Source organism: Podarcis bocagei (genome assembly GCF_964188305.1).
Source record: "Podarcis bocagei genome assembly, chromosome: 3".
Classification (NCBI taxonomy): domain Eukaryota; kingdom Metazoa; phylum Chordata; class Lepidosauria; order Squamata; family Lacertidae; genus Podarcis; species Podarcis bocagei.
This window is the reverse complement of record NC_138127.1, coordinates 10955396-10982401: the sequence shown is the minus strand read 5'-3', so window position 1 is coordinate 10982401 and position 27006 is coordinate 10955396. Positions and strand designations below refer to the sequence as shown.

Genomic DNA, 27006 nt, shown 5'->3' with positions numbered 1-27006 from the left:
TCTAATGCGCAAACCCTCAACATGCAATAATAATAATAACAATAAGAATAAGAATAACAACAATAATTTTTATTTATACCCCGCCCTCCCCAGCCAAGACCAGGCTCAGGGCGGCTAACACCCGATATAAAAACAATGGATTGAAATACAACTTAAAAACAAGATTAATCTATAGAGCACCCTGGTTCTTTCTGGTGTCGCTAAAACTAACTGAAAGTCATTGCACATAGAAGCTGAAGAATGTTTAATAAAGTACATAATCTGATGTATGTGCATAGCAGCACAGCTGTCAGAAACTGAGCAATGTGCAAAAATACCCACAAGGATTTGAGAATACGTACATATGTCATAGCCATCGTTCAGCGACAGAGGGTATACTCTGCATGCAGAAGGTCCTAGGTTTAATCTCTAAGATCTATCGTTAGGCATCTCAAACAGCAGGACTCGGAAAGACTTGACCAAAACTTGGTAGATCTGCTTCCAGTTAAAGAAGCAAGATGGATCAATGAATGGCTCTTGATTCAAGGGCAGGACAATGCCATATATTCATGGGATAGCTATATTGGCAAGTCCTATATCACTAATGTTTGTGAAGAAGTATCTGTTTTAAAGCAATTGCTATGTCATGCTCTCCTGCAGTCTGAAGAGCATCAACATATTTATCAGATCATAAGGAATATACAGCAGGTAAACTAAGTGTATATATAAAACCATGGAGTAAATATATATTTCTCACCGCAAGATTATGAGTCAGGTCCAGAGAACTCCATTTAACATTTTACCCAGAGAGTAGGGCATTCCTACTTAAAAGCCACTCCTGAGAAGTAGTGGGCCTCTAGAATGGCATGGGGCATGGCATGGGATGGGGGAATCAGTGGAAACTGTAAGGATCACGTGGTTGCACAAGCACAAATTCATTTTCACTGGTGCAAGGCAAATTCTGACCCAAGCTTCACTCCTTATCCAGCTATTAATAACAACTCATATTAATAACTGAAAAACAACAATCCCATTATTCTTCAAAGTAGTAGCAGCTATGCTTGAAATGCATACACTTCAAGGGGAAAACTCTGCAGGTATGAAGAACCATGAAGTATTGCTTTATGGGGAGTTTTTAAGGCTCCTTTATAATGTGTTCAAGAAGAAAGGTGTATAAATCCATTATATAAATAATAAATAAATATGAAAGTGGCGTTCCATGAAGAGATTTTAGGATATCTGCAATCTTAAACTTGCTAACCCAGAAGTAAGTCCCATTAAGCTCAACGAGGCCTACTTCGGAGTACACATGTAGAAGATTGCACTGCTATCTCCATGATTAAACAAAACAACACATTATGTTAATACCCCTTCAGTAACATCCTCTGCATATGAATTGCTATTTATCCTTTTTTTTAAAAAAAAAAAAAAGCACCGAAAAGGGCATAGAGATACTGTAAAGACTGAACAAAAACATGAGCCTCGATTTTATGTAAAATTTATTTTGGAGATTATAAGTATTACAATAAATAGAGGGAAGGCAAACTGCTGAGCATAAAAATGAAGAAGAAATAGGCATTTCACAAACATAATATGTAGGCTGGCAGGGTTGCAGCTGAAAACGGGAACAATGACTTCACTAGGAGTAAGATATGCCATTGTGTGTCATGTTGCAATAAAAAATTAAGAAGGCAAAGAAAGCTGTAGCTTCAGGCATCTTAGGGTGGCTTGTTTGGTCTATTTATTCAAATACAAATGAGCAGTTGGTGACAGCAATTATATACAAGGGAGGAGGAAACCGAGAAAAGTGAAGCTGGAGCAGATTTTGCCCTTCTGAAATCTTGCGTGTCTCACATGAATAAGTAAATGGCAACTAAAACTCGTGATTACTCTAATAAACTTGCCAGGTTGCCTGAAGTTCTAAAGAAAGTTAGCAGTCATGATTCCCATTGGAGAGATCATGGAGGGCGATGGTTGGATCCTGATGAGGAATGGGAAGAGCTTAGGGAGTTGGAGCTGAATAACCCTGGGAAGGATTGTAGTGGGATGCCGGTGGTGAAACTGGGACCACTCTGAGTTTGGGGAGGAAGAGGCCAGTAGTCCAAGAAATTGAGATTTGGATCCAGGGGAGGGACTAAGCAGATTGGCAAAAGAGTGTTCTGCCTCTGTGACACCAGACACACCCTGACACCACCTCCTCTGGCAAACTGAATGCCAAATTGGCACCAATTCCCACCTCCATGGAAACAGAGGTGTTAGTGCCAGCAAAAAAACTTTGCAAGCCTAAGCTACTTGAAGGGATGTCTGCTTGCTTGCTTGCCTTGGTCCTGTTCTTCGAAAGGAAGGTGCAGGGGACATGTTGCTTGCTGGAACAATGCTTTAGATTGTGATTAGCCATGTGTCTATATCTCCTCTCCACCTGCTGGACTTTGTAACCTGTGCCTTGCCTGCGCCCCCATCTGATGTATGCATTTGATACTTTGGCAGAAACTGTGCTGGGAGTTCAAGATCTTCATCTGGCAGTGAGGACTGCCATGGCATTAGCATGCAAATTATATGATGGGCTATTTTAAATACTTCAAAATCATAGATTCGGTGAGCAAATTACTAATACTGCAACTGCTAAGTTTCTAGAGCTACATAACTTATTGCACACAAAGCATATCAACTGCTCTTCCATAAGTTATCACCAGCCTTCTCCATCAAAATGTGTTGCATAATATCTATCTATCTATCTATCTATCTATCTATCTATCTATCTATCTATCGATCTAATCTCCCACCCTTCACTTAGCACTGTTTTAACCTTGCAATACATTCCTTGAGAAAACAAGCTCTTCCTTGCCCCAGCAAGCTTACAATCTAGAATCTGACTGCTGGTAGGGTGACCATGTATCTTACTTTATAGAGAAGAGTCCTCTCTTTGAAGGGCTATCCAGTTCAAGCCTGGCTTGAAGTTAAAGAGCAATAAGAAGGGGCAACAGGGGCAGCGGACTGAAAAGGCACTTGGGTCATCTAGTTATGGGAGCTGTTTTGTATTTCTATTTAAATGCTATTGATAATTTCTAAGTATGTATATGCAGATTTTATGCAAACCTGTATCATCTATTCATCTTTTTTGGTGGAGAAACATTTTTTTTATTATGCATAAGTGGCCACTATAATTGCTGCGGACAGGCAAAGGCAGGACAGGCAAGAACAGAAAGCAATTAATGTGAGGAAATGCATTTAATTATATTTAGAATTTGATTTTGGTTGGTAATGAAGGGTGGGTCTAAGCAAGAGCTTTTAAAAAAATAAATAAAAAAATCTGCTTCTCTACAGTGAGATATCTTATATCCAATATATAGAATACAAGTGCCCAGCCAACCATTACAAATCTGTTTTTTCAATCTCTGAACATACTTCAAAATACTATAGTAATAAAACTGGATTGACACCAGACTAGTAGTTCATATTAAGTTGATTAAAAACCTCACTTTAGACTTCCCATAAAGCAATGAGAGGAAAATTCATTTTAAGCTAAAAGAATAGATGGGTGTGCGTGTGTGTCCTCTGCACAAATAGCACCATCACTTATTCAGTGAAGCTGTCCCATTTGTGCAACAGAAATGCCCACCTCTCTCATTCCCCCGCTCGCTCCCCAAATTTATTTTGGGGTTCCCTCAACCCTCTGGAGAAGATTGGGAGTCACATGGGACCCATGGGGAGAGGAGAGGGAGGAGAAGTTCTATTGCCCAAACAGAAGCCCTGGTGTGAAGGCGACAACTTTGTTGGAGACAATCCTTAATGCTTCGTCAAGAAAACCATTGGGGTGTGTGTGTGTGTGTGTGTTTAGAAATTGAGTCACAAATCTAGCTGCCTCGAAAAATAACACGGCGTTAAGTGCTTTCAGTGTTCTGAACATTTTGATAAATTATACAAGGCAGACTCAAAAAGTGCTAATATTTGGAGAGCAGGAATGGTTAACTTTCTACAAGTTCCAACTAGATGATGTACAAGTTTATGCTATGGGGCTGACATTTCATTTTCACACTGAGGCAAATATATGAGCCTTCAAACAAACAAACAAACAAACAAACAAACAAACAAACACATGTCTCAAAGAACCATTACAACGAAAAATAGCTTAGCTGAATCTGTCCTGTCCAAATGTTTGGAATGAATTTTGCAGCAAAGGCAAAGCACATGTTACATTAAAAAGAGGGGTAATTTCAGATATGAATGGAAAGAACATAGAAAGCTGTTTTAAGAACATAAGAGCACTGCTGGATCAGTCCAAGCAAGACCTGATTGCAATAGTATCCCCCCCCCCCAAATTTGTGATTCCTAGCAACTAGTAGACATGGACATATTGTCTATGTTAGTGGAGCAGAACAGTCATTGATACCTAATCCTGTGATGTTGCCTGTAAGAAATAAACTGTGTCAGACCATTGCTTGACTTGCTCAATAAATATCTACACAGACAGGCAGTGGCTCTTCAGGTGTCTAGGCAGAGTATTTCCCAGGCTTACCAGGAATGGTTGAACCCGGGACATTGTCCCATGGATACACAGCAAGTAGCTAAACTATGGGATCTGTTGCTACTAGAGATAGTGAAGGCTGCCAACTTGGATGGTTTCAAAAAGGGATTAGATAACTCTATGGATAATAATACTATCAACAGCTAGTAGTAATGATATCACCTCTAGTATTGGTGGTGGTATTATTATTTCTGAATGTCAGTTGTTGGGGAGCATGAGTGGGAGAGTTCCATTGCACTCTTTGCTCTCTTGTGGGTTTTTTCATAGGCATCTGCCTAACCACCATGTAAACAGACTGGTGCATTAGATGGGCTTATCTTATAGGATCACCACTAAGCTACAGCCTTGATGTGAATGAAAGCAAGTTCCAAGTCTTGCTTCCAGTGCTTTCATATGTAATTAATTGAAGCAGAGACTCGTGCATCTCCCGTCTAGGGGAAGATGTGTATATTATCAGTGCGAATGAGCCCCACTTTTGGTATTAATGGTATGCACAGATGCAAGAACTGTGACTCATTTTTGCTTCCTGTCTTTCAACAGCTCATCAATGTCTTTGACTGCTCACAGTGCCTGCCATTTGTTATCTAATTGTAGAGGTACGTCAGTGACACATGCTGCACATGTCTATGTGCCTTCTTACTTTCTTTGGATATCCCATGCTACTATAATTGATATCAGCGATTCACAAACTGCACTAACAGCACACTCATAAAGATTCACTAGTTAATTTCTAAAAAGAAAATAGCTGGGATTCAAATTTAATTGGAAACCTTCCTCCTTATATATGGAGGTTGGCTATAGTAGACAAATTAACTGAATCTATTTCTTTATTTCCTTTCCTTTTATCTACTGTATTTACTCAAGTCTGATGTGCCATCGACTCTAATGTGCACCTCAATTTTCAGAACCTTGAAACTCAAAAAAGTATTTGCTGGCAAATGTAAATGTGCCATCGAATCTAATGCACCTTAATTTTTGCAACGTAATTTGGCCAAAAAAGGTGAGCGTTAGATGTGAGTAAATACAGTATATCCTGCCTTTCTCCTGCTGCAAGACACAAGGTGGCATGCACATGCACACAAAAATCCTCACAATCGATAGTTTGCTTTAGTTAAAATATGATATTATAAGACATACCAACACCATATTAATCTTACAGGTGACAACACCCATAAGAGATCAGCCTCGCATTTTCTTGATCTAGAAATTATTGTTTTTCTTGATCAACCTAGTGTGCTATGGAAGTGAACTGCATGCATTGAAAGCATGATATTAAATAAATATCTGGAAAGATGTTCACACACTTTGCATCATGTGCTCACCTCTTTCCCACCTCCCTGGATTTCCCTTTCCAAAAAGTCTAGGTGTCAATCTCCTGAGGGATGACAAGCCGTTTGGAAACTAGTAAAAATTCTATTAAATTAAGGAAGCAGTAATATGGGATGGGATTTTGATGAAGTTATAATGGGGACGCTACACAAATCTTGCAACCCATGAGCAACACTCAATTCACAATAAATTGCTGGGTGGAAGCTCTGAAATATTATTAGTTGTTGGAGGAAAAGCAGGGGATCTTGTCATCACAAAGCTGCAAGAAAGAGCAGTGTTAGGAAGCAGAGAGAAGTAGGCTGGATTCTTCTTCTCAGATGCCACTTTCTATTAGTCCCCCTCTTTCTTTTAGCCCTTGCTTAACACCTTTTGGTCTCCTGAGTGCAAAATCTCTGCAGCCTGCCTTCCACATGCCAATGGCAAGGTTGTGGTTTATGCTTGGTTGACTGGGATGGAAGACTACCAGGCAACTAGGAAGAGAAATGTTTTGAAAACAGCTTAATGGACACGATCATTTGCAGAGCAAGCTAATTAACTGCATATTACATCATACAGTTGCTCCCCTATCACCACTGTCAGCTGTGATTTTGAAAACTTCCAAAATTCTAACCTGGGTCCTCTATTAATTGTTGAAATCTGTTTTGACAGATGGAATATCAGATACTAAAACATGCTTTCCCTTAAGGAATGCTTATATAAAGCTTTCAGTTACATGTGTCCTCTGCTATGCAACTTGCAAAAAGATAACTTTTGGCATGGTCCAAGCAAAGTAAAACTCTTCTGTCATCAATTTATTTCAGTGGAAACAATGTGCATATGTGCTCAGTTTTCCTACTGGCATCAGGGTCTTTTGAAAGTGCTGAACTTTGGCTTATATGTGTTTTTGGTGACTAATTGGAAGGTGGAAGTGAAATGGCAGACTTTTAGCAAAAACCAAAGTAAATTATCATACCTGATCTGAGGGAGAACAGCATTTATTTGCCATCTTCATCTGCAAAAAAAGAAGAAGAGATATAGCTGCCATTTCATAATAAATCACATTATATCTTACATGTTTTGTATATACAGTAACTAGAGTTTGACTGTAGAGTGTCATCTACATTGCAAACTAGGATGCAAACATACTATATTCACATTAGCGACATAAAACGAAAAACAAACAAACCTATGGCTTTGTACATTATATCCTCATGGGAGGTGTGGGGGGAGACTAAAGGCACTGTTCATTCTTTAATTCACTCATATCACACATTCCTCAGCTCAGCAAATCATTTGAATAAGGTATTCATAGGTGTGTTTTTTAATCACTTTCATCTGGTTGTTCATTTACTTTTACTTTATTACTGATATTCAACTGTGGAAAGCTACAATATAACTGTATATAAACCATCAGTATCTCTTGTTTTTAAGCAGTACTGAAACTCAAATTCCTAGAGAAATTTGCAGCAAGCATAACCCTCTGGAAACTTCTGTGAGCAAGGAAAAAAATGTCCTCTTGATTTCAGTGATGTGGAACATTAAACACACTTTGCATCAGATCCTTAAAACTTTTCTGCCTTCAGGAGTCCCTCTCGAAATAAGTAAGACCTGTACTGTACTATGTGGACCACTTGGAGAATTATACTGCCAAATATGAATAATCACTTTCATAAAAATTCTTCCTAGTCCTTACGTTTACTCAGCTGTTCTGTGGCCACAAATTTATCATTCTCAAGATGGCTGGCATGCAAAGTTACAGTCAATACAATGACCTCAGACAAGCTTGGAGACAGTAGTTCCTTTATGAATAGCAAACTAAACTAGAAGATGTGGTTTTCATATCTGTCTAACTGTAGAGTGATTCCCCTGGAGGAAGAACTTTTTAGTTCAAAAACAGGTTTGGATTCAACTTTTTAAAACAGCTTTCCCACCTATTGATTTTATCTTTTGCATTTTTGCTATATTAGTGGCATGCCTCGCCTCTCCGATATCTGCTGCAGACTTTATCCTTAAAAAACAAAACAACAACAACAACAAAAAAGATGGCTGGATGTTTTTTAGATACAAAGAGGCAACCCAGGTGGCGTTTCAAGTTCACAAAGGCCCAGTGGAAATAAAATGAACTAATGTTCAGTATAGATAAAACAGTATAGATAATGTTCAGTGGAAAGATAAAACTTTTTGAATGGGGACAACCCCCGCCTTAAACATACGCTAAAAGTATATTTTTAGAAATCTCCCCCCACCCTCTTCTCACTCCAGTTACTGAATTATTTATGGAGATATGTAAATAATTGATGAGCACAGAAACCAAAGCACCTTCTTAAAAAGATTACGGCTGCAGCCCTGAATGTGCTCACCTGGCACAAAGGCTCATTGAAAATTTCAGGGACTTGTTTTTGTGCAAACATGTTTAGGATCAGACTGCAATTCATCTAATCATGAAAAATAAGTGCAGTTTGATGACACTCTTCCTAAAACAGAAAGCCAAGCTGCTGGGTGTGTGTAACAACGAATTAAGATAAATTTACAATTGTTGCTAGTTATAAAGAAATATTTGGGTTGCTTCTGGCCCTTTAAGCTCCCTGGCACATGGCAGTGATAAATACTCTTCATCTCACTATTGCTATTCATATAAAGCGTGTTCTCCTTCATAGAGAGCACGTGTTGTGGTGGGGTCTGACAGGCCACCCCTCTGTTGCTGGGCGAGTTAGTATGGATGACCATCCGCAGTGATTGGGCGGTTGGGTTACTGGGCAAATTTTGGTGTTGCCATTTAGAGGGATGGACCAAAGGTTATAAAATCAAGTCACGCAGCACTGACTGGGCTCTTTGCTGCATGCATCAGATCACCCGCCCACCCTCCCTAATCTAGGGCTATTGCGTTGACCTTGCTATGCCTGTCATGGGGTCGTCTGCTTTTGGGGCAGGGGCCTGGTAAGAATATTGTCCATTTGGCTGATTGGCTGGGGCCATTTGGTTTTTGCCTACTGCGTAGTAAATCGTCACAACTTATAAGGTTGCAGTTAGGCATTGGTTAAAAAATTGGTTGGTGGAGGGGTAAGGATTGGCGGTGCCTGCCCTTCCAATGCTGCTGCTGCAAGGAAATTTCGTTAAAGGAATCCAGGGGCTTGCCATTCTTTCGTCTGTATCCCTGAATGGGGCTTACGGCCGCGCAAGCCCCTGGGAGCATTTGGGGAGAGGTGAGGGTCTGGTGCCCAGCTCCATGCTCTCCCCAATATTGTTTTCCCTTACTTGCTTTCACTGGAATCCAGAAGTCAGTTCTGTCCCTGGGCATGGGGACAGATAGTCGGAACCAATGCCTAAGCAACCACTCACATTTATGTATTTTAATACAATTGTGGCCAAAATTGTGCCAAAAACCTTAAACAAAAATTATGTGTGAATTGTGATTTATTTAGGAGTGGCTTGGAGGACATCAACACGCAAGTGGTATTAAGAGGTGCAAGCTCCAGGATAGGCTTGTAAAAAAACCCCACAGTTTCAAGGGAGAGGCTGTGCAGTCTCCATAAAGTGCTATTGCAGCTTCAGCCTTCGGAGGACGGGTTGTGTGTCTGGCTCTGGGAAGCTTCCCAGCCTTCTGAAGCTTAGCTAGCCTCTCTTTATATACCCTGGGTAAGCCTTCTCCCTGGCTCATATGACGTTAGAGTGGAGATGAGAAAAGGGGGCAGAGTTGCTTTTTCATGTTTGTTTTCAAGCAAGAGCAAGAGAGAGGGAACCTCCAATAACATGGTCCATACTTCACCCTCCAGGCCTCCCCATTTGGCCTGTGGGGCTGTTTTGGGGAAGCCACTGCTACCTGCCCTATGCCTGATGGCATACATGACACCAGGGGTGGGGCAGGTAAGGGTGGGGCATCCAAGGAGCAGTCAGGAACATAGCGCTGTTCCTTTGCTGCAGCAAGGTGCACTCCCTGTCAGGAGCTCGTCCTACACTCGAGTAGGACCCTGGAAGAGACACATGCCTGACTGGCATGTCCTCTCCCTCCTGGTCTTTTGTTCCAGAGCTTCCAAAGCTTTCTTCTGCTCAAACATCACAGCTACCAATGCCAACAGACATCGGCACTTAGGGATCCGCAGAGTCTTCGCAGCTTGCATGACAGACCTCAGCAACTCAGCATTCTGGCTAATCTACTTTACATACAAACACACACGGAGCACTGCAACATGGCTCCCTCTCTCTCTAGCATCAGACAACAAAGAGAAAGAACAAAGGACAATAGTCCCACTTCATGGAACACAGTAACACAAACTTCCTGTCTCCTTTACTTCCTACTCTGTGGAGTCAAAACATACACCGTCATGTGATAGACAAAAATCCCATGACTGCAATCACGGAGCAGGAATTCTAACACTCCCATCTGCCAATTAACTTATGGGTAGAAGGAGCGAGCCTTGCTCAAAGGAAGGGAAGTGTTTTCCATTTAATGGAAACTGCTTCTTCTTCCCAGCGCTACTCTTATGCTGCTGAGTAATGTTGTTGGGAAAGAGGTTTCGAACAGCCCCACACTGTGCTTTTAAGTCCCAACAACTGGGGCTTCAAAGTGCAGCATTGCCTGATGTCACTGTGATGTCAGGTGAATTTTGGCCCACTCCTGCTTTAGAGTTCACTGCGGGATTCACGGGTTTTCAAGTGGAATCAGCTCCTTTCAGAATGGTCTCAGAAACACGACGTTGATACGCAGGGCATTGAAAGGTTCTGCCCTGTCCCATGAGCAACTTCCAGTGCTAAAACAACAATGAAGAATGAACAGCAACAAAACCCACACCAAACTGGTGGATATTCAGCTCTGGAATGTATGGATTTCCCCCATTCATTTCAATGAGCGCAGCAAAACCACTCATTGGTTCTGGAATTTAAACAATGAGTTACTGCCTCTACTGAAATGAAGAAGGCCGTTTGGAACTCCCATATCTGTAAAAGAGGGAAAAGCCTCAGCTTTATTATGACCTGATATTTTTAGTGGAACTAACACCAAAGGCTGTTTCATACTTGCCTATTTTAGCATAGATCTGCACCATATTGCATACGTGCAATGTTTCCTTCCCTGTTCAAGCTTACCCACGCACGCATTTTTAACTATACCATATGTATACACAGTGGAGTGAATCTTACTTAGAAAGAGGAAGAAGGGAGGAACATTTCACCATCAGTGGCAGCAGAATTTGGCAGGCAGCAGGAAGGCACCATATGCCTTTGTCCCACTTACCACACATGCTTAAATTCAAGTTTACAAGACAGTCACAGAAATATTCCCTCTGGAACCACATTCTGTTAGCCATTCTGCAAGATGCAGCTGTAGAGTCTCAGAGCTAAACCAACTGCTCCTACTCTAAAAAAGATGCCAGATTCTTCGGGCATTAATCCCACACTTTCTCTCTGTATGTACATATGAAATAAACAGCATGCATGAATACTACCCCCCACCCCACCCCCAAAAACCCACAGCATCAAACATTTAAGGTCTTTGGTGCCAAACTGCTGAATCAATCAACTTAGCAAAAAAGGGGCGGGGAGAGAGAGAGATAGACTATGTGTGTGTTTCTGGAAACCGTAATATGGGATTGTGATATAGCCACATTCTTGATTGGCTTAGCATCTACTAAAAGGAATTCAGTAAAGGGGCAAACAAATGAAATCTGCTACACATTTAGCATATTTTTAATAATAATAATAATAATAATAATAATAATAATAATAATAATAATAATAAAAGGGTCCTATAAAGGGAGAGAAAGAGGGCAGTAGATGGACATTGCAGGGGTATTTATTCACAGAAAGCTTGCACTTCTTGAAAAAGGTACAAATCTTTTCACGAGAAAATAAAGAAATAGGGATGAATGAAATAGAACTTATCGATTTGTGTTTTAAATGTGTCTTCTGTCTTGTTTCCATGCAGGTTTTTTTGCGGGTGGGATCCTAAAATTTTTTTTTTTACATGCTTTTCATGGCATTCAATTTTTAGAAATGTAATTTAATTTCTTTTAAAGTATTTACAAGGTGGTCTGAGGGCCGTTTTTTCTCATTTCCTTTTTTAAACACAGGAAGCTGTCTTACGCTTAGACAGACTACTGATCTATATAGTTTAGTATTGTCTAAATCGATTAACAATGGCTACCCAGAGTTTCAGACAGGGTTTTTATTTATTTCCTAGCCCTAGCTAGGAGTATTCAACCTCTGACCTTCTGCATGCAAAGCAGATGTTCTACCACTGAGCTACAAACTTTCTTTCAACAGTTTTCAGCCATGGAGCAGGTAGACAGCCCAGCACTTGCTGAGCTTATTGAAAATGAATCTAAAAAATGCCCTGGATGTGCTGTTATGACATACTATCCCTTCCTGGGTAACCGCAAGAGGAAAAAAGATGTCTGCTCCCATGACACTCCGAAGGCAGTAATCTTTTATTCCGTTTTACGTCCTTGATGGCCTTGCGGGGACATTGTGAGGAAGAAAATATGGCTGCCTCCTAGGTACATAGGAGCAGCCACCTTTTTTCTATGAAATTACGCAGGAAGGGACAGCACATCAAATTGCACCACCACTTTTATATACACTTTCAACTAGCTCAGCAAACACTGTGATTTCTACATGCAGCTCTTCTGACACCTTCATAAAAATGCAAGGGGTTTGCATCTAATTTTAGTCACATTCAGAGCAGATATACTTATATTAATGGGCATGACTTCTCTGGGTATAACTCAGTTAGATACAAGCTAAATTGTACGCAAGCAGTGCTGTGGAAAAGTTCATAGATATGTGGTCTCATTTGTGTACCTTCCATGTTCAGTGTGGAGCTCAACCTGAAGCCAGAATAGCTGAAAAAGGAGCAGGGAGTGGCTTGCCAAATTATTGGAGTACTACAATATATCCAAAACAATGGGAGAAATTGGAAGGATCTCAAAAGAGAAGATAGACAGGGACTGGAAGGTGTTTAAAGGATACTTGCAAAACCATATTGAAAAATCAGAACTCCTATTAGAATAAACAAGTTCTGTTTTAAATACTGAAATACTAAATAAGATGGATAACAATGTGTAATAGAAAAAGAAGCATGAAATTAGGTTAAAGGTGTGTGAAAGAAAGCAATAGAAGTGGAAAGAAATTGCAATTGAGTAGATTAGAAGTCTAAAACAAAGGTGGGGTGAGGGGTGGTGGATGGTGATGGGGAAAGGAATTATCTGTGGGACTGAGTGTAGGTATGTTTGAATATTTTTACAGATTGTATGAAAGGCATGTATGCTTGTATATTCGTAATATGTATGTATTAATGCTGAATTATTTTAACAATAACAACTTTTCAAAAAAAATTTAAAAAAGAAAAGAAAAAGGAGCAGGGAGAAGAGGTCATAACAGATGCCACTGGAGACGGGTGGGATTGGGATCAAGGTGCAAAGGAATGAGGCTTAAGGCTTTCCCTTCCCATTATGGATCCATGTGAGAAAAGTGGCCTGGATGCCAAGACCAAGGCACAACCCCAAGTCCCTGGCTATGAGCTCATCCAGGCCATCAGGATCCTGCTGATGCTCCCTCAGCATCTTTATCTTGGCCTCTCCCTCTTGCCTGGTGGACTCGAGTAGCTGCCCTGCCTCCTCCACCACCATGTTGAAGACGTTGGAACCACTTCTGGTGGATGGGCTGCAGGACAGCAAGTGTCCTGAGCGTGGAAGTGCTGCTGTACCTCCGGGCCAGCCTCAACTTGTGAACCAGGAGGTACAGGCTCATCTTGGACTTCGAGTGGGAAATGGACATCCTGATTATCAAGACTGATGTGTGTAACTTCCTAATCAGTGGTGACTGGGCAGACTACCTGGACTTAATATCCATCTTGCCACTGGAAGTAGGCCCAAGAGCCCTACCATGGCCCACTACCATAGGACTCCAGTTGGCACAACATCTGACTGAGCTGGCTTAACACTGGGCATTATGTGTACAGTGGTACCTCTTTTTAAGAACTATTTGGTATATGAACTCCGCAAATCAGGAAGTAGTGTCCTGGTTTGCGAACTTTACCTCATTCTATGAACGGAAGCCAAACAGTAGAAGGGCACCAGCGGCAGGAGTCCTCATTAGGGAAAGCATGCCTCGGTTTAAGAATGGCTTTGGTTTAAGAACGGACTTCCGGAACGGATTAAGTTCGTAAACCGAGGTACCACTGTATTTTATTGAACTTAAAAGAGTGAAAGATGATGAGTCATGGGAGCGTGGAGATTGTCTGCATGACCTTAACAGCACTTAGCTTTTTTTTTCTATTTAGTTGCTATTTTGTTAATGTTCTAAACATTGTTTTTAATATTATGAATGCCGTATAGATTTGTTAATTATATAAGACTTTTGCTTGTATTAATTATATAATACAAACATTGTGATGTTTAGCTTATTTTTTAGTTGCTGTTTTTTAATAGTGTTTTAAAGATTGCAATTGTCTTATTCATGGTTTGTTATTTTATATGATTTATGCTGTATTTGTGATGTTATGTCCTGTCCTGTTATTGTTATTGTTTGCAAGCTGCTTTGAGAGTCATTTGAATGAAAAGTAGCAGGGAAACCCAATCCAATCCAATCAATCAATCAATCAATCAATCAATCAATCGTATCCAAACCCAGGAGGTAAGTCCAGAAGGTGAGAAACAGGGAACTTTGTTTTGTATTGTAGAGTGAATTAAATCCTCCCCTATCTGTAGTCACTACAATGACAGATCACAAGATGCACCATGGACCATGCCACGTCCTTCCACAAATGTTAGTAGCAGACTGCACACAACGCCCCCCCCCCCGCCATGTGTGTTTGCACCATGAAACTCAGCAGATGTTAGCAACACCTGGAACAGTCTTTTCTTTATAAAGTCTCTCTGCTTACTGTTTATTTGAGAGAAAATCAAATAAACTAAGTTGATATTTGTAGCAGATTCTGTGAAACCAGAAGGTGAAAGTCAAAATCTATATAGAGCTGTGTGAAGTCAATGCAATCATCTTTTAGGGCACTAGCTAAGATTTCATGAGAATGAAAGAGGTATCAAGTTAAAGCTCATAAAACACTTGGTTACATCCAGACTTTACTCCTGCTAGATCAGAAAGGGAAGTCCCTTATGCTCCTTCTCCACTACTCCTGCCACATTACTGCAACATTATTTCGGCGCATTGGGGGACCTTCTGGAACAGTGTGAATGGGAGCTTCAGGGGAAAGGGAATCTTCAAAAGTCATGGAATGGCAGAGTTGGAAGGTATTCTAAGAGTCACCTAGTCCAAACTCCTGCAATACAATTATCTCCACTAGATCATGCATGGCAGATGGCCATCCAACCTCTGCTTATAAACCTCCAAGGAAAGAGAGTCCACCATTTCTCGTGGGAGTCTGTTTCATCAGAAAGTTCTTCCTGATCTTTAGTTAGAATCTCCTTTCTTGTAACGTGAAGCCACTGGGTTCAGGTTCTAACCTCTCGAGCAGGAGAAAACAAGCTTGCTCCATCTCCCATGTCACAGGATTTTAGATATTTGAATATGGCTTTCATATTTCCTCTCAGCCTCCACTTATCCAGGCTAAACATACCCAACTCCCTCATCCATTCCTCATAAGGCTTGGTTTCCAGACCCTTTATCATCTTGGTTGTCCTGCTCTGAATATGTTCTAGCTTGTCAATATTCTTCTTACAGAAGGAGGACACAGTACGGTCTGACCCTATATCTATCAACAGGTGCGGTCTGACCCTATATCTATCAACAGGAGTAAAGTCTGGCTCTAAGCGGATCACTCTGCCAGGTAAAAAGCCTTCTGAGGATGGAAGGAGCCTTTCTATCCATGGAAAACAAAGTCTGGATTCAATCCATAGATTCTCAGAAAAATAGTGGTTTTGCACCTTTACCTGCAAAATCAGTATTTTCAACTGAAGGAGGAGACCTGAAGTCAGCAGAAGTTGCAGTTTTGAAACCTCTATAGTGATTGGCTGTGACTTTTGTTTATTGACACGAATGCATCTATAGCTATGTGGACATTCCAGTTAATCAGATATTTTTAAAGCTGTTGACACAGCGGTCCTTAGGGACAGGTGGACTGTGGGTTGTTTGTGAGAAAGGGTTAAGCAGAGGAAGGCCACACTCTCACAGTGCTAGATGATGCCTATGAATGCCATGCATTTATGTCGACTAAACTACATGTTAAATTATCCACACTTCTAATTTGTGGGGGTGGGGAAGAAACCATGAGGCCTTATCTGAAACATGCTTGCAATTTGGATAAGGGAACCGTGCCCCCCTCCCGACTACCATTTCTGTTTCTTTCTTTTCTTTTTTGCTTCTAGAGGTGTGGTCATAGACGGGAATTAGCAGGTAAAGATGGGGTGGCTTACCAGCAGGACATTGGCATGGTATCTTGATCTGGATCGGGAGCACATACCAGAAAAAGAGTCCCATGGTTGTTGTTTTTCTTCAAAATAAAAGTGGCCAATTGAAGCATTTTTATTTTTTTTAAAAGGTTTTGAATAATGAAATACTGTATGTTGTTTAGGGACCTAAATATGAATGCTCATGAAAGTATCAGTGAGCAAGCTAAGTACATGAGAGAGTATAGGGACAGAGGTTACAAAAGTATACATCCATAAATCTACAAGCGTTTCACCTTGTTATTTAAAAAATATTCATGTGAGAAGTGAAAGCAGCAGCTCCCAGGACTAATGGCACTGCAAAGCTTAAGGCAGGCCCTTACGGATATACTCTGTGACCACCACCCCTCCTGGAATGTAAAAGGCTGTTATTTTCTAATTCTCCCTTTTATAAAATGTGACTGATCACAATGAATGTTTGGAGAGTTTGCAAGGCATCATCAAATTTGACAAGGTGTGCCTTTTCTCTCCCCCTTTCCTCCCTGAAATCAATGTCTTTTTAAACACATAACAATATATTACACTGATCTCTGGCAGGTGGGAAAAAAATCATTCTGAATTGCTAAGGAAAAAACAAAACAAAAACAAAACCCAAACAACAAAAAAATAGGGGGGAAGTATCTAGGAAGCAACATACATTTTGTAGTGTCAAATCATTGATGTTAGTTGATAATGCTCTCAGCCAGTCAACACTCTCCTGGGTTGAACAATACTGAAGTATCCCAGTGCTAACTCCATCGAGTGCCAGTACTTCAAATGCATTAGATCTGCAGCAAGAAGAAATATATATACACCATCAAGGATGCTATACCAGCCATTAGTCCTTACTTCTTATGGTGTCTCTGCAAATTAGTCCTCATGTACTATAAATGGTGAGTGGGGTGGGGTGGGGGGTAGGGATGAAGATATCAAAACAGCAGAACTACAGTGCAAGGTAGAGAGATAGGTACAGGATTTGAGCATTATTATTATTATTATGTAGTATTTCTGTTTTCAAACTAATTTTAACACAGACAGATAACTCAGAGCTGCATCACATCAGTTGTAGTGCTACGTGCAGATGAGCCGGAGGATCACGTGATATAATTTAACGTGGTGGTTGAGAGCATAATGTTTGTGCTCAGCCTTTGCAGCTTCAGATCTCAGCTCCACTACACACTCCCCTTGGTGGCCTGGGCTTTGCCAACCTGCTGTCTTACAGCCTCAGTTGTTTCACCTGTAATATGGGGTTGAAAGTAACAGCTTATCCTTACATTGCAAATCAAAGGGCCATTGAGATAATAACAGGTAGATTACTTAGACAGATTATGACTAGTATATGAAAGAATCAATCTGTTTGGATTACACATCTGTGTAACCAGATCGTGTGTGTGGAAAGGTTTGCAAAAGTGGGCTGAGTGGCAAATGAAGATTGAGTGGCAAGTTGTTCAGAGCAGTGTTGGCAAGAAAATGTACTTCCAGAAATAGCTAAAAAAGGAGATGAAGCAGAGAAACTGCATGGCCTCCAGCTCAAGCACAAGCCAGCTCCCATACCCGTGGCTCACGTTCTATCTGATATGGTCATGTCAAACTGCCTGATATATGAACAGAGGTGAAGGCCAAGCTGATGCATGAATCACAAGCTTGGGGCATCTTGAGCTATTGTGCATGGTGGACCAAGGCTACAATCTTGTGCTTTTAAAATAAGAGAAAATAATATAATTATAATTAGTGTCTTGCAATCTTGAGAAGTTTTTGCATGTATGCACATGCCCGTGCAAATTTTTCTATGCTTCATGAGTAAGTGTGGCACTATTCATATGTAAACTGACTAGCCATTATGTATGGGATTCAGACATGCAGATAGCTTGGATAAATGAAAGCCTTCAGCAGGTAATTGTTCTTTCATAATTTAACTATAAAGAGCAGGAGGCCTACTGTGTTTAAGTGAAGCATATTAGTACAGTTCACACCACAGGGTACCTTGGGGCATGGAATCAGAATTTATCTGAACTGACAGTAAAATGGCTGGGCAGCCTGGTAATTCTGAACTGGATCTGGGCCTGGCTAGTCATTTTATGGGTCAGGAAATACCAAGAGAAAGGTGTTATATCTTCATACTGAAATCAGTGACCTATCAAGCTGGTTGTAAAGCTATCATTAAGATAAATGCAGCATGCCAACAAGGAATTAAATAAATTGCATTAGGGTGAGTTACTATGCAAGACTTCTTCTTCTTCTTCTCCTTCCCCATATTCCTACTGTGCTAAGGAAAATGCCATGAAAAAGTTAGACTACATCAGTACTCACAATGATAATTCCAAAAGGGACACAGGGCATCTTCACAGTTCACTCACCGATACCATTAATTAAAATGAAATAAGGATTTCTGTATTTTTGTTATGGCTCTATGTGAGCTTTTAAATAATTAACATTCAGGTCAATCATCTGATCCGAGGCCTGACTTTCAAGGGTTTGTTCTTAGCACCATTTCTAGAATAGAACTGCAAGCTTACAGAACCCAAGTCCATTTGAATGTGACCTATATTTATACACAGTGGTTACAGTTCAGTTCAGAGCTAGGCTTTAGCACTCTTCACTCTCCGTAGGGTAGTGTACTAGTAACCCCCCCCCCCATTTTATTTTTCATTAGTGGCCAGTGTGGCATGTGGTCACTGGGCTACGGGACTAGACTAGTCCCCTAAATGTTTCCCTGGCACCACCTTCCCAAAGCTCAGGAAGCTTCTGCCCGGCTTAGGGAGGGAGGTGTGATGCTCTGATGGGTCCAAGAGCCCTCCCACCATCTTCCCAAAGCCTGCCCGGCTTTTGGAAGGAAGCAAGAGGGCTCTAGCTTCCTGTCAGAGCCCTGACATCTCCTCAAAGCCCAGGAAGTTTCTGCCCGGTTTAGGGAGGGAGGCATCATGCTCACGTCCCTCTCCCCCATTGCTTTTGCAAGCTAATGCTTCTGGCCCTAACTGTTCCCCTACAAAAATGTCACTGCACACCACTGTTGTGTGTATAGTGCAATGGCCGTTTATTGGCACCTATGTTGTTTTTAGCCATATGCTTTTAAAATCCATGACCAAGGAAAACATCTGTATCAGTTCAATTTCTGTCATATAGCGAAAATATTGGAATGGGTTGCAGAATATTTTAATGTAACTTAACCTGGATAAGAATCCTGTACCAGCAGGGCTCCCCTCTCCCCCAGCCAGAACTCAGCTGGTGGCACCTTTCAGGTGGGCGCCATTGTCATTATAAGAGAACAAGGGAGGTGTTCATGGTGAGTTCCAGCACCTCTTTTTCTAGAAAGATAGCACTGGGCAAGAGTAACTGAGTTGAAGAAACAGGTAGGTAGCCGTGTTGGTCTGACGCCGTTGAAATAAATTAAAAATTGTCCAGTACCATCTTAGAGACCAACCACCGTAGTTTTCGCTTCATTACAGTACATGCATTTTTTTCCTCCTAGAAAGTAAGGGGAAATGTCTGTGCTTGTTACGGAGCGAATGCTTCCCTCCTCCGTGGTTTCCAGTGGGAGAAGAGCCGCTGAGTGGGGAGGAGAGAGGGACAGAGTGCCTGCTTCTTTAAAGGAGCAAAGCGGGGGTGGGGGAGCCGCTTACACGAGTGTAAGCGGCTCCTGTCCAGTTGGCTCCTTTAAAGCAAGCAGGCTCTCTGTATCTCCTCCCGCTTTGCTGGAAATAGCAGGAAAGATTTTCAGCTCGCTAAGGGCGGGGGTGGGGGGAGGAGGGGGAGGAGGGAGAGAAGCAGAACCTGCTTGCTTTAAAGGAGCCTACCGGACAGGAGCCGCTTACACTCGTGTAAGCGGCTCCTGCCCGGTAGGCTCCTTTAAAGCAAGCAGGCTCTCTGTCCCTCCAGCAAAGTTTTTCAGCTTGCTAAGGGGGTGGGGAGGAGGGAGAGAAGCAGAGCTTGCTCCACACATGCTCCTTGTCCCTTGAGTGCTTTTCCTTCCCTCCCCACTTAAAACGTGGATACAAAGCACAGATCCACATGGATCCTCAGGATTTTTGCACTGGGTCACCCCAAATTCACCATCAGATCACATAGCATGTCCATGGCTACAGTTTTCACCAAAAAAATTACGCACCCACTGTTGCCTGGGGCCGCAGTGGTGCAAAAACGTGGTTACAAACATGGATCCACATGGATCCTCAGGATTTTTGCACTGGGTCACCCCAAATTCACCATCAGATCACATAGCATGTCCATGGCTACAGTTTGCACCAAAAAAATTACGCACCCACGGTTGCCTGGGGCCGCAGTGGTGCAAAAACGTGGTTACAAACATGGATCCTCAGGATTTTTGCATTGGGCTACCCCAAACTCACCATCAGATCACATGTCTGTGGCCACAGCTTGAACCACAAAAATCATACATCCACTGTTTCGTGTAGAATATTTTTTTTCTTGTTTTCCTCCTCTAAAAACTACATGCGTGTTATGGTCGGGTGCGTGTTATTGAGCGAAAAATACAGTAAGTTTGTTATGGGTATAAGCTTTTGTGTGCATGCACACTTCTTCAGGTACTTCTTAGTTTAAGAAAGATTGCATGAGCTGAGCAAGAACTTGAAACAGCTGCATCATGTTGACTGTCAAAGGGAGAATCATTTTCCCTGTTAGTAAAGTGAATGTCCAAAGGATCAAAGTGGACTAAAGGAGAAAATATGAGTGATAATTATTTTGTCTTTAAAAAAAATCAAATCAAAAAATCAAACAAAGCTAATATCTAAAGAGAGCAAAATAATAACAAGGAAAGGAAAGGAAAAGAAGAAAAGCAAAAACAAAGCAAAAACAAAACCCACACCCAAACAAACACTAAATTTTATATTCTATCAGCCTTCTATCTTAATCTTCAATTCACAAAGAGATCTATATCTTCCCAGCTCCCACCTGAGACAGCTCCCATCCTTCTCAGCCTCACATTCAGGAAAAACAACAACTCTATTCTATCTGCCACAAAAATATCTTCTATCAATGTTCTCTCTCTGTTTGAATCTTTTTATCATCCATATAATAATAAAATTTAATATTAGTAAAAAACTATCAAAAACTAAATAAGAAGAAAAACAAAAAGAGAAAAGGAGCTACTTCCGCTCTTCCATCTGCCAATTATAATCATATTATTTCCTGTTCTCATTACCATACTCTAAACTTGTGAAAGATCCAGCCAGAGAACTTGAGAACAATTAAAAGATGTTATTTCTAGGAAAAGCTATTACCACCAGCAGCTAAATGTAGCCCATTTTTCAGAGGCAGTGCACAATTTAATGCCAGGTGTTGGAGGGAAGTTATAGCAAATAGCTATTACCCTCATGCCCTAGCTTGTAAAGCTTAAAGAAGCATTCCAAACAGGATTCTTGATTTGATCCAGCTTGGTTCTTATGGTGTGTTTGGGTTTTTTAAGAAATATGATCACAACGGTCATAATGTTCCTTGAAGATACAACCATATCTTGGACCAAAGGACACAAAATAAATTAAACAAATACAAATTATGTCTTTTGCAAAGGGTATTACCATCCCATGTAAAGCAGGAACTGGGCAATTCCAATAAACAACAAAATTTTGACACTAATATACTTAAAAGCCCTCAGATATAACAGTATCAGCATTGTCTTGTTGTCCAAAGAGGTTCAATATATATTTTCTCATCAGAACATTCCTTGGTATCTTAAATTTCATTGATGAGAATACAGTGGTACCTCGGGTTAAGAACTTCATTTGTTCTGGAGGTCTGTTCTTAACCTGAAACTGTTCTTAACCTGAAGCACCACTTTAGCTAATGGGGCCTCCTGCTGCCTCCTTGCCGCCGGAGCACGATTTCTGTTCCTGAAGCAGAGTTATTAACCCGAGGTAATATTTCTGGGTTAGAGGAGTCTGTAACCTAAAGCGTATGTAACCTGAAGCGTATGTAACCCGAGGTACCACTGTACATATCTGACTTCTTTCTCAACAAATTATGCTGGGAACTGCTGAATTCTCAAATAGTTTATCATCAGGCCTTGAGTTCTTGACCACGGTTGTAGTCAATATTTAACATTAACTCTAACTCTGGCTTGTTTTATTCATGTAATGAAAGTGCTCATTCGTTTCCTTTGAGCAAACATGTAAGCAAGCTTGGGTGCTTTGATTAAATGGTCCATATGCAACTTAAAACAGTAAAATGCCGCAAGGAAATTCAGGGTCAAAGTAAGGAAGCAAGAAACCCAATGCTGTGCTATGGCAAAATTTCTTACAAAATCAGGCCAGGCAATATTGATTTGCCTCAGAGCTAATGTTGCATTAGTCCAGGTACCAGAATTTCCACAGTTTAGCCAAAGAGAAATCACAAATCACAAATTTTGTAATAAGAAGAGCTGTTGCATGATCTTGCAAGAGGACTGTTTACTGCCCAGATACATATCTTAAAATGTCAGGTTTCAGCTTTACGATAAGTGGAGAAGTGAAGCAAACATCTAAGGTCTTTGAGATGCAGGTCAGTATGAAAAAATTCAGTTTATTCCACAGAAAGAACATGAAAAACAGCACATTAATTGGCAGATTAGACCTTGGTACTATGAAGTTGTTAAGATCAAAACATGCCTCGTATAATTTGTTTCAAAGCCTGCTTTTCAAAATGGTAATTGTTTGTATGTGATCTACCCTAATATCCTTTTCAACCATTATTCTGGCTTTGAAGTTAGCTTTCGTTAAGCTAGCACTTTATTGTATCAATTGATAGAACATGAAAGGAAAGGGAAAAGGCGTGTAGAAACATACCTGCATTGTTAGAAAAGGACAAAGAAAGGCAAGTTGCTAACGTTAAGTTCAGAGTTTTTAGGCTGAGCACTTTCTGCTTGCATGATAGAAATAAGCCACCATTGGAAGAAGTGTTATAAAATATATTGTCAGGCCTGGGAGCCAAATGCAGCAATCCAGTTCTGCCCTTGGCAATGTCACTGGGCTATTCTCCCTCTCCAAGCCATCCCTCCTGCTCTCTTTACCCTCTTCTAGTGTTATTCCTTGGCTGGGATGCATAGAGGAACTGCCATAACGCCTCTTGCTTATTACATGAATAGGGGTTGGAAATATGTGTGCTTTTGGACACTTCTGGTTGTTGTACAGCTGCGAAGTAGCCAAGTACAAAGGAAAGAGCCTCATCTGTTGCCCCAACCCACCCCCATTACCACCTTGCCTTCCCCACCAGGAGGTTCTCAAAAAGCTAATGTGCCCCATAGACTGAAAAAGATTCCCCTGTGCTGATCAACACTATGCATTTTTGTACGAACTTCTTGTTAAGTTTCAGTCTGCAATATTTTGCTGGACAAATATTCTACTAAGCGTGGGCTCAGAAAAGTTGTTTCTTCTGCATCCTTATCAGAAGGAGGCAGCTTTACTGAGTTCCCTCTACACTTTGGTTAATGCAAAGCCTATGGCCCTCATTGTACAAGGGTGTACTCTAGTGAAATCCTCATAACGGGGTATGATGAAACTTCCCTTTCTTTTCCTCCCTCCTGCCCCTTCTTCTGTCCCTTCACTGCTCTATAGGGTGCCCCAAGTTTCTGAAGCAGATTGTAGGGATGGATAGGGGGGCTGAAAGGGGGAAGGAAGAAGTAAGTACCATTGCACACAATGTGCTCAAATCTGCTTAGTGACCTTAGTGATCATTTCCTATTTTGCCCAAATACTTGCCATATGTTCCATTACCCCTAAAGTCATACTTCCCCTAAATCATCTACTTTCTCTGCATTTAATTTGTTGTCCTTGCTGTATTATGTTTGGTGTAGATTATTTTAGCACCTGAACTGTTTTTCGTTTTAAAAGGAGTTGCATCTACTGTGTGAGACATTAAACTTTCTACTTGAATGAGGGTAAAAGAAAAAAAGAAGCATGAATCAGAATAACAAGCGTACTGCAGATTTAGATTACTATTGTATATCAATGCTAAAACACACATCCTGTCAATCCAGATGTAACTACTACTATTACTATTGATATTAGATCAGTCAGGCATAGTACGACCAATATGGACCCAATCACTTTCTAGAAATATTGTCTTTTGATATCTTAGAAAAAAAGCGTTCATAGTGGCCAAGCCCAAAGTGTGGCTTACTGGGACCATGTGAATACACTGGTTCTCATAAAGAGGCTGACATTTGCTTTGTTCCTACCCATTCAGTTTAGTACACTGTGGGGCAGCTAAGCCAAGTTTTGACGTGGTGTGTCACCCAAACCTAGGACTGTGGTTAAGCTTTATTCTACTTAACCAGGATAGCTCAGTTGGTTAGAGCATGGTGCTGATAATGTCAAGGTTGCAGGTTCGATCCCTATGTGGGACAGCTTCATATTCCTGCATTGCAGGCAGTTAGGATAGATGATCCTTAGGGTCCCTTCCAACTCTATGATTCTATGGTCTGTAGCCAATGTTTGTTCTCTGGCTATAGACCATGGTTAAGTAGGAGAAAGGTTAACTGTGATCCCACCTTTGAAGAACAAGCTAAGCCAGGCTTAATAGTCATGACAATTAGGAATACAGCTAACTAAAAGTGTAATGCTGTACTTGCACATGGGTAAGTGTACAAATTCCTATGCTTAGTAACAGTACATAACGGATATACCGATGATGGATATTGTTTTATTTCATGCTGATTTCTAGGTAGATCATCGCGAAAATTGCACTTAACGCAAATGCCTTTTTGTCCTGTAGTAAAATAACATGAATAACGACAAAGGAAATTATACCTTTGCTTGGTCACACATTCATTACTTCAGCATAATTGCTGCTATTTATAGTTTCACTTTACTATGCTTCACTTCCTCTCTGGTTTATCGTGTGATAAAGTCGCAGGAGAGAGAGCTGTGGGCTGCAGAATTCGTAAATCACACATGCAAGGTCAGTTATCATGGAAGCAGCCCTTCAGTGATGTGCAAAGGCTGTGTACAGACAGTCTAGTTAGGGTAAGCTCTCCTGCTGCATAATTCATTTCAGCTGGTACTTTTACGGAGGAACGGGTTGTTAGGAGAGGAGGCAGAGCTGCAGGAGACTTTCTTGAACAGGATCTTCCCTGCAGGACATTGGCTTATAGAAAGTCTCCTGTGTTTTTTCCCCAGAAGGCACCACTGGGGCAGAAAGTCTCAATGCTTCTCTGACTAGGTGGACTGAGGGTGCATCGAGTTGGCATATCACTCATTAGCAATGCCTCTCCTGTTGCAGTGGGGGCTGCTATCCTGGCTTCTTTCTTGCAGAGATCTTCCTCAGGCAGATACCATAAGGGGGGGGGCATGGACTTCTCTTTATGCTTTTACTAGATCCAAAAGCTGTGCTTTTTCCTTGCCATACATGGGATTTGGCCATAGGATTCTGCAGAGGGTCCTAAGTTCTTTAATGTTTTCTTGTCTTTTTCTGGTATCTCACCATAATGGATACAGCTCAGTTACATTGCAAAAGAAAAGCAGAAACTGCAGAGTATTCCCTTCCTATACCAGATCAGCTCATTTAAATCAAGGGACAAGCACCCAATGGATATCACCCAAAGTTATATAGATGGTGTAAATATATGTGTGTGTGTGCATGTGTAAAGAACAGCATGGAATTAATAATGTGTTTCGTTAACTTTAAAACTGCACTGGTATCTTCCCATTAGCTGAACAGATGTCCGAGAAACAATACGTGCCTCTCAGCAGCATAATGCCTATCAGTGAGAAACAAGTCCTGAAAGTTCAATAAGATGTTATAATCAATGGTGTCAAAGATACTGACAAGATGTAAGTTTATAGAAAAGATTAAGGTGAACAACAGAGATGGAGGAGCACCGGGGATCAGATAAGGCTATAACCTTACGACAAGCAATCTGTATTGTGTGCAGAAATCTGGAACCTGTCAGGAATATTTGAAGAAAATAAAAGATTATTTAGAATGAGATAGCGAGAATGCCAAAAAATAGATCACTATCTCAGGCATCAGAATGAGAAAAATGACTAAGACTAGTAGGGTCATTTTACGTTGCTTGCTCACTGCCTAATGTAGAGAGACAGCGAGAAAAGCTTTATTTGTGGCTGTTTGGTGTGTGCTTTCAGTGTTAAAAGATGGCAAACACAACCTCTCAGTGCAGTGAAGGGGCATTTCCCCCCCTGCCCACAAGCTTCTGGAGAATGCAAATGTCAGGACTGTGAATTCCATGCTGGCTTCTCTGTTCCAATAAGAAACGCTGCTGCCAGCCAGGGGTTAGGATTACATTTTCATTAACCTCCATAAATATTCCTTGCACCTTATAAACAATGCTTCCCCTCCCCTTCTTTTCCCTCGAAATAATTCACAACACATGGGAGCTATCACCTATTATGCCGCGCATAATTTTATACACTTCTGCTGCTCTTATCTACCTTTTCTCTCCACTAAAAAGCCCCCAATGCTGCAACTTTTCCTCATAGGAATGTTGAAAGGGTTTGTTATTTAGTGTGTGCGTGTGTGTGTGTGTGTAGGAAAATACAGGGAAAATGAATGTGTTTGTGTGTGTTGGAGGGGGGCTATGAAAGAGTTTAAGCCAGAGGGACTTACTTACATTGTGAGCCAACAAATGTAAACAAGCAAAGAGAATCACTGAAGGGAGATTTTAAAAGATTTTGGAGATAGCGGCAGAAACTCCAGATACTACGGAGGGGTATAATGTCACCCCACTTTATGAGGAATTCTTCATCTGATGCAAAGGTAATGCAGTATGGGTGTTCCCATATCACAAATAAAGGGACGTGATGAACATCCCTGTGTAACGCCCTCCCATCAGATGTCAAAGAGATAAACAACTACCTGACGTTTAGAAGA

The 27006-nt window shown here is 41.0% G+C and overlaps 1 protein-coding gene across 4 annotated transcripts in view; it reads right to left on the bottom strand.

Moving 5' to 3' along the window:
* The window catches only part of SNTG2 (syntrophin gamma 2), a 218520-nt gene that overhangs the window by 36712 nt on the left and 154802 nt on the right, over positions 1 to 27006 (bottom strand). For all 4 annotated transcript variants that reach the window (XM_081189127.1, XM_081189125.1, XM_081189126.1 and 1 more), the window contains exons 10-11: positions 16847 to 16976; positions 6786 to 6824 (exon numbers count right to left, since the gene is read on the bottom strand). In XM_081189127.1, the coding sequence (XP_081045253.1) occupies positions 6786 to 6824; positions 16847 to 16976 (169 nt within the window). The remainder of the gene's footprint in view (positions 1 to 6785; positions 6825 to 16846; positions 16977 to 27006) is intronic.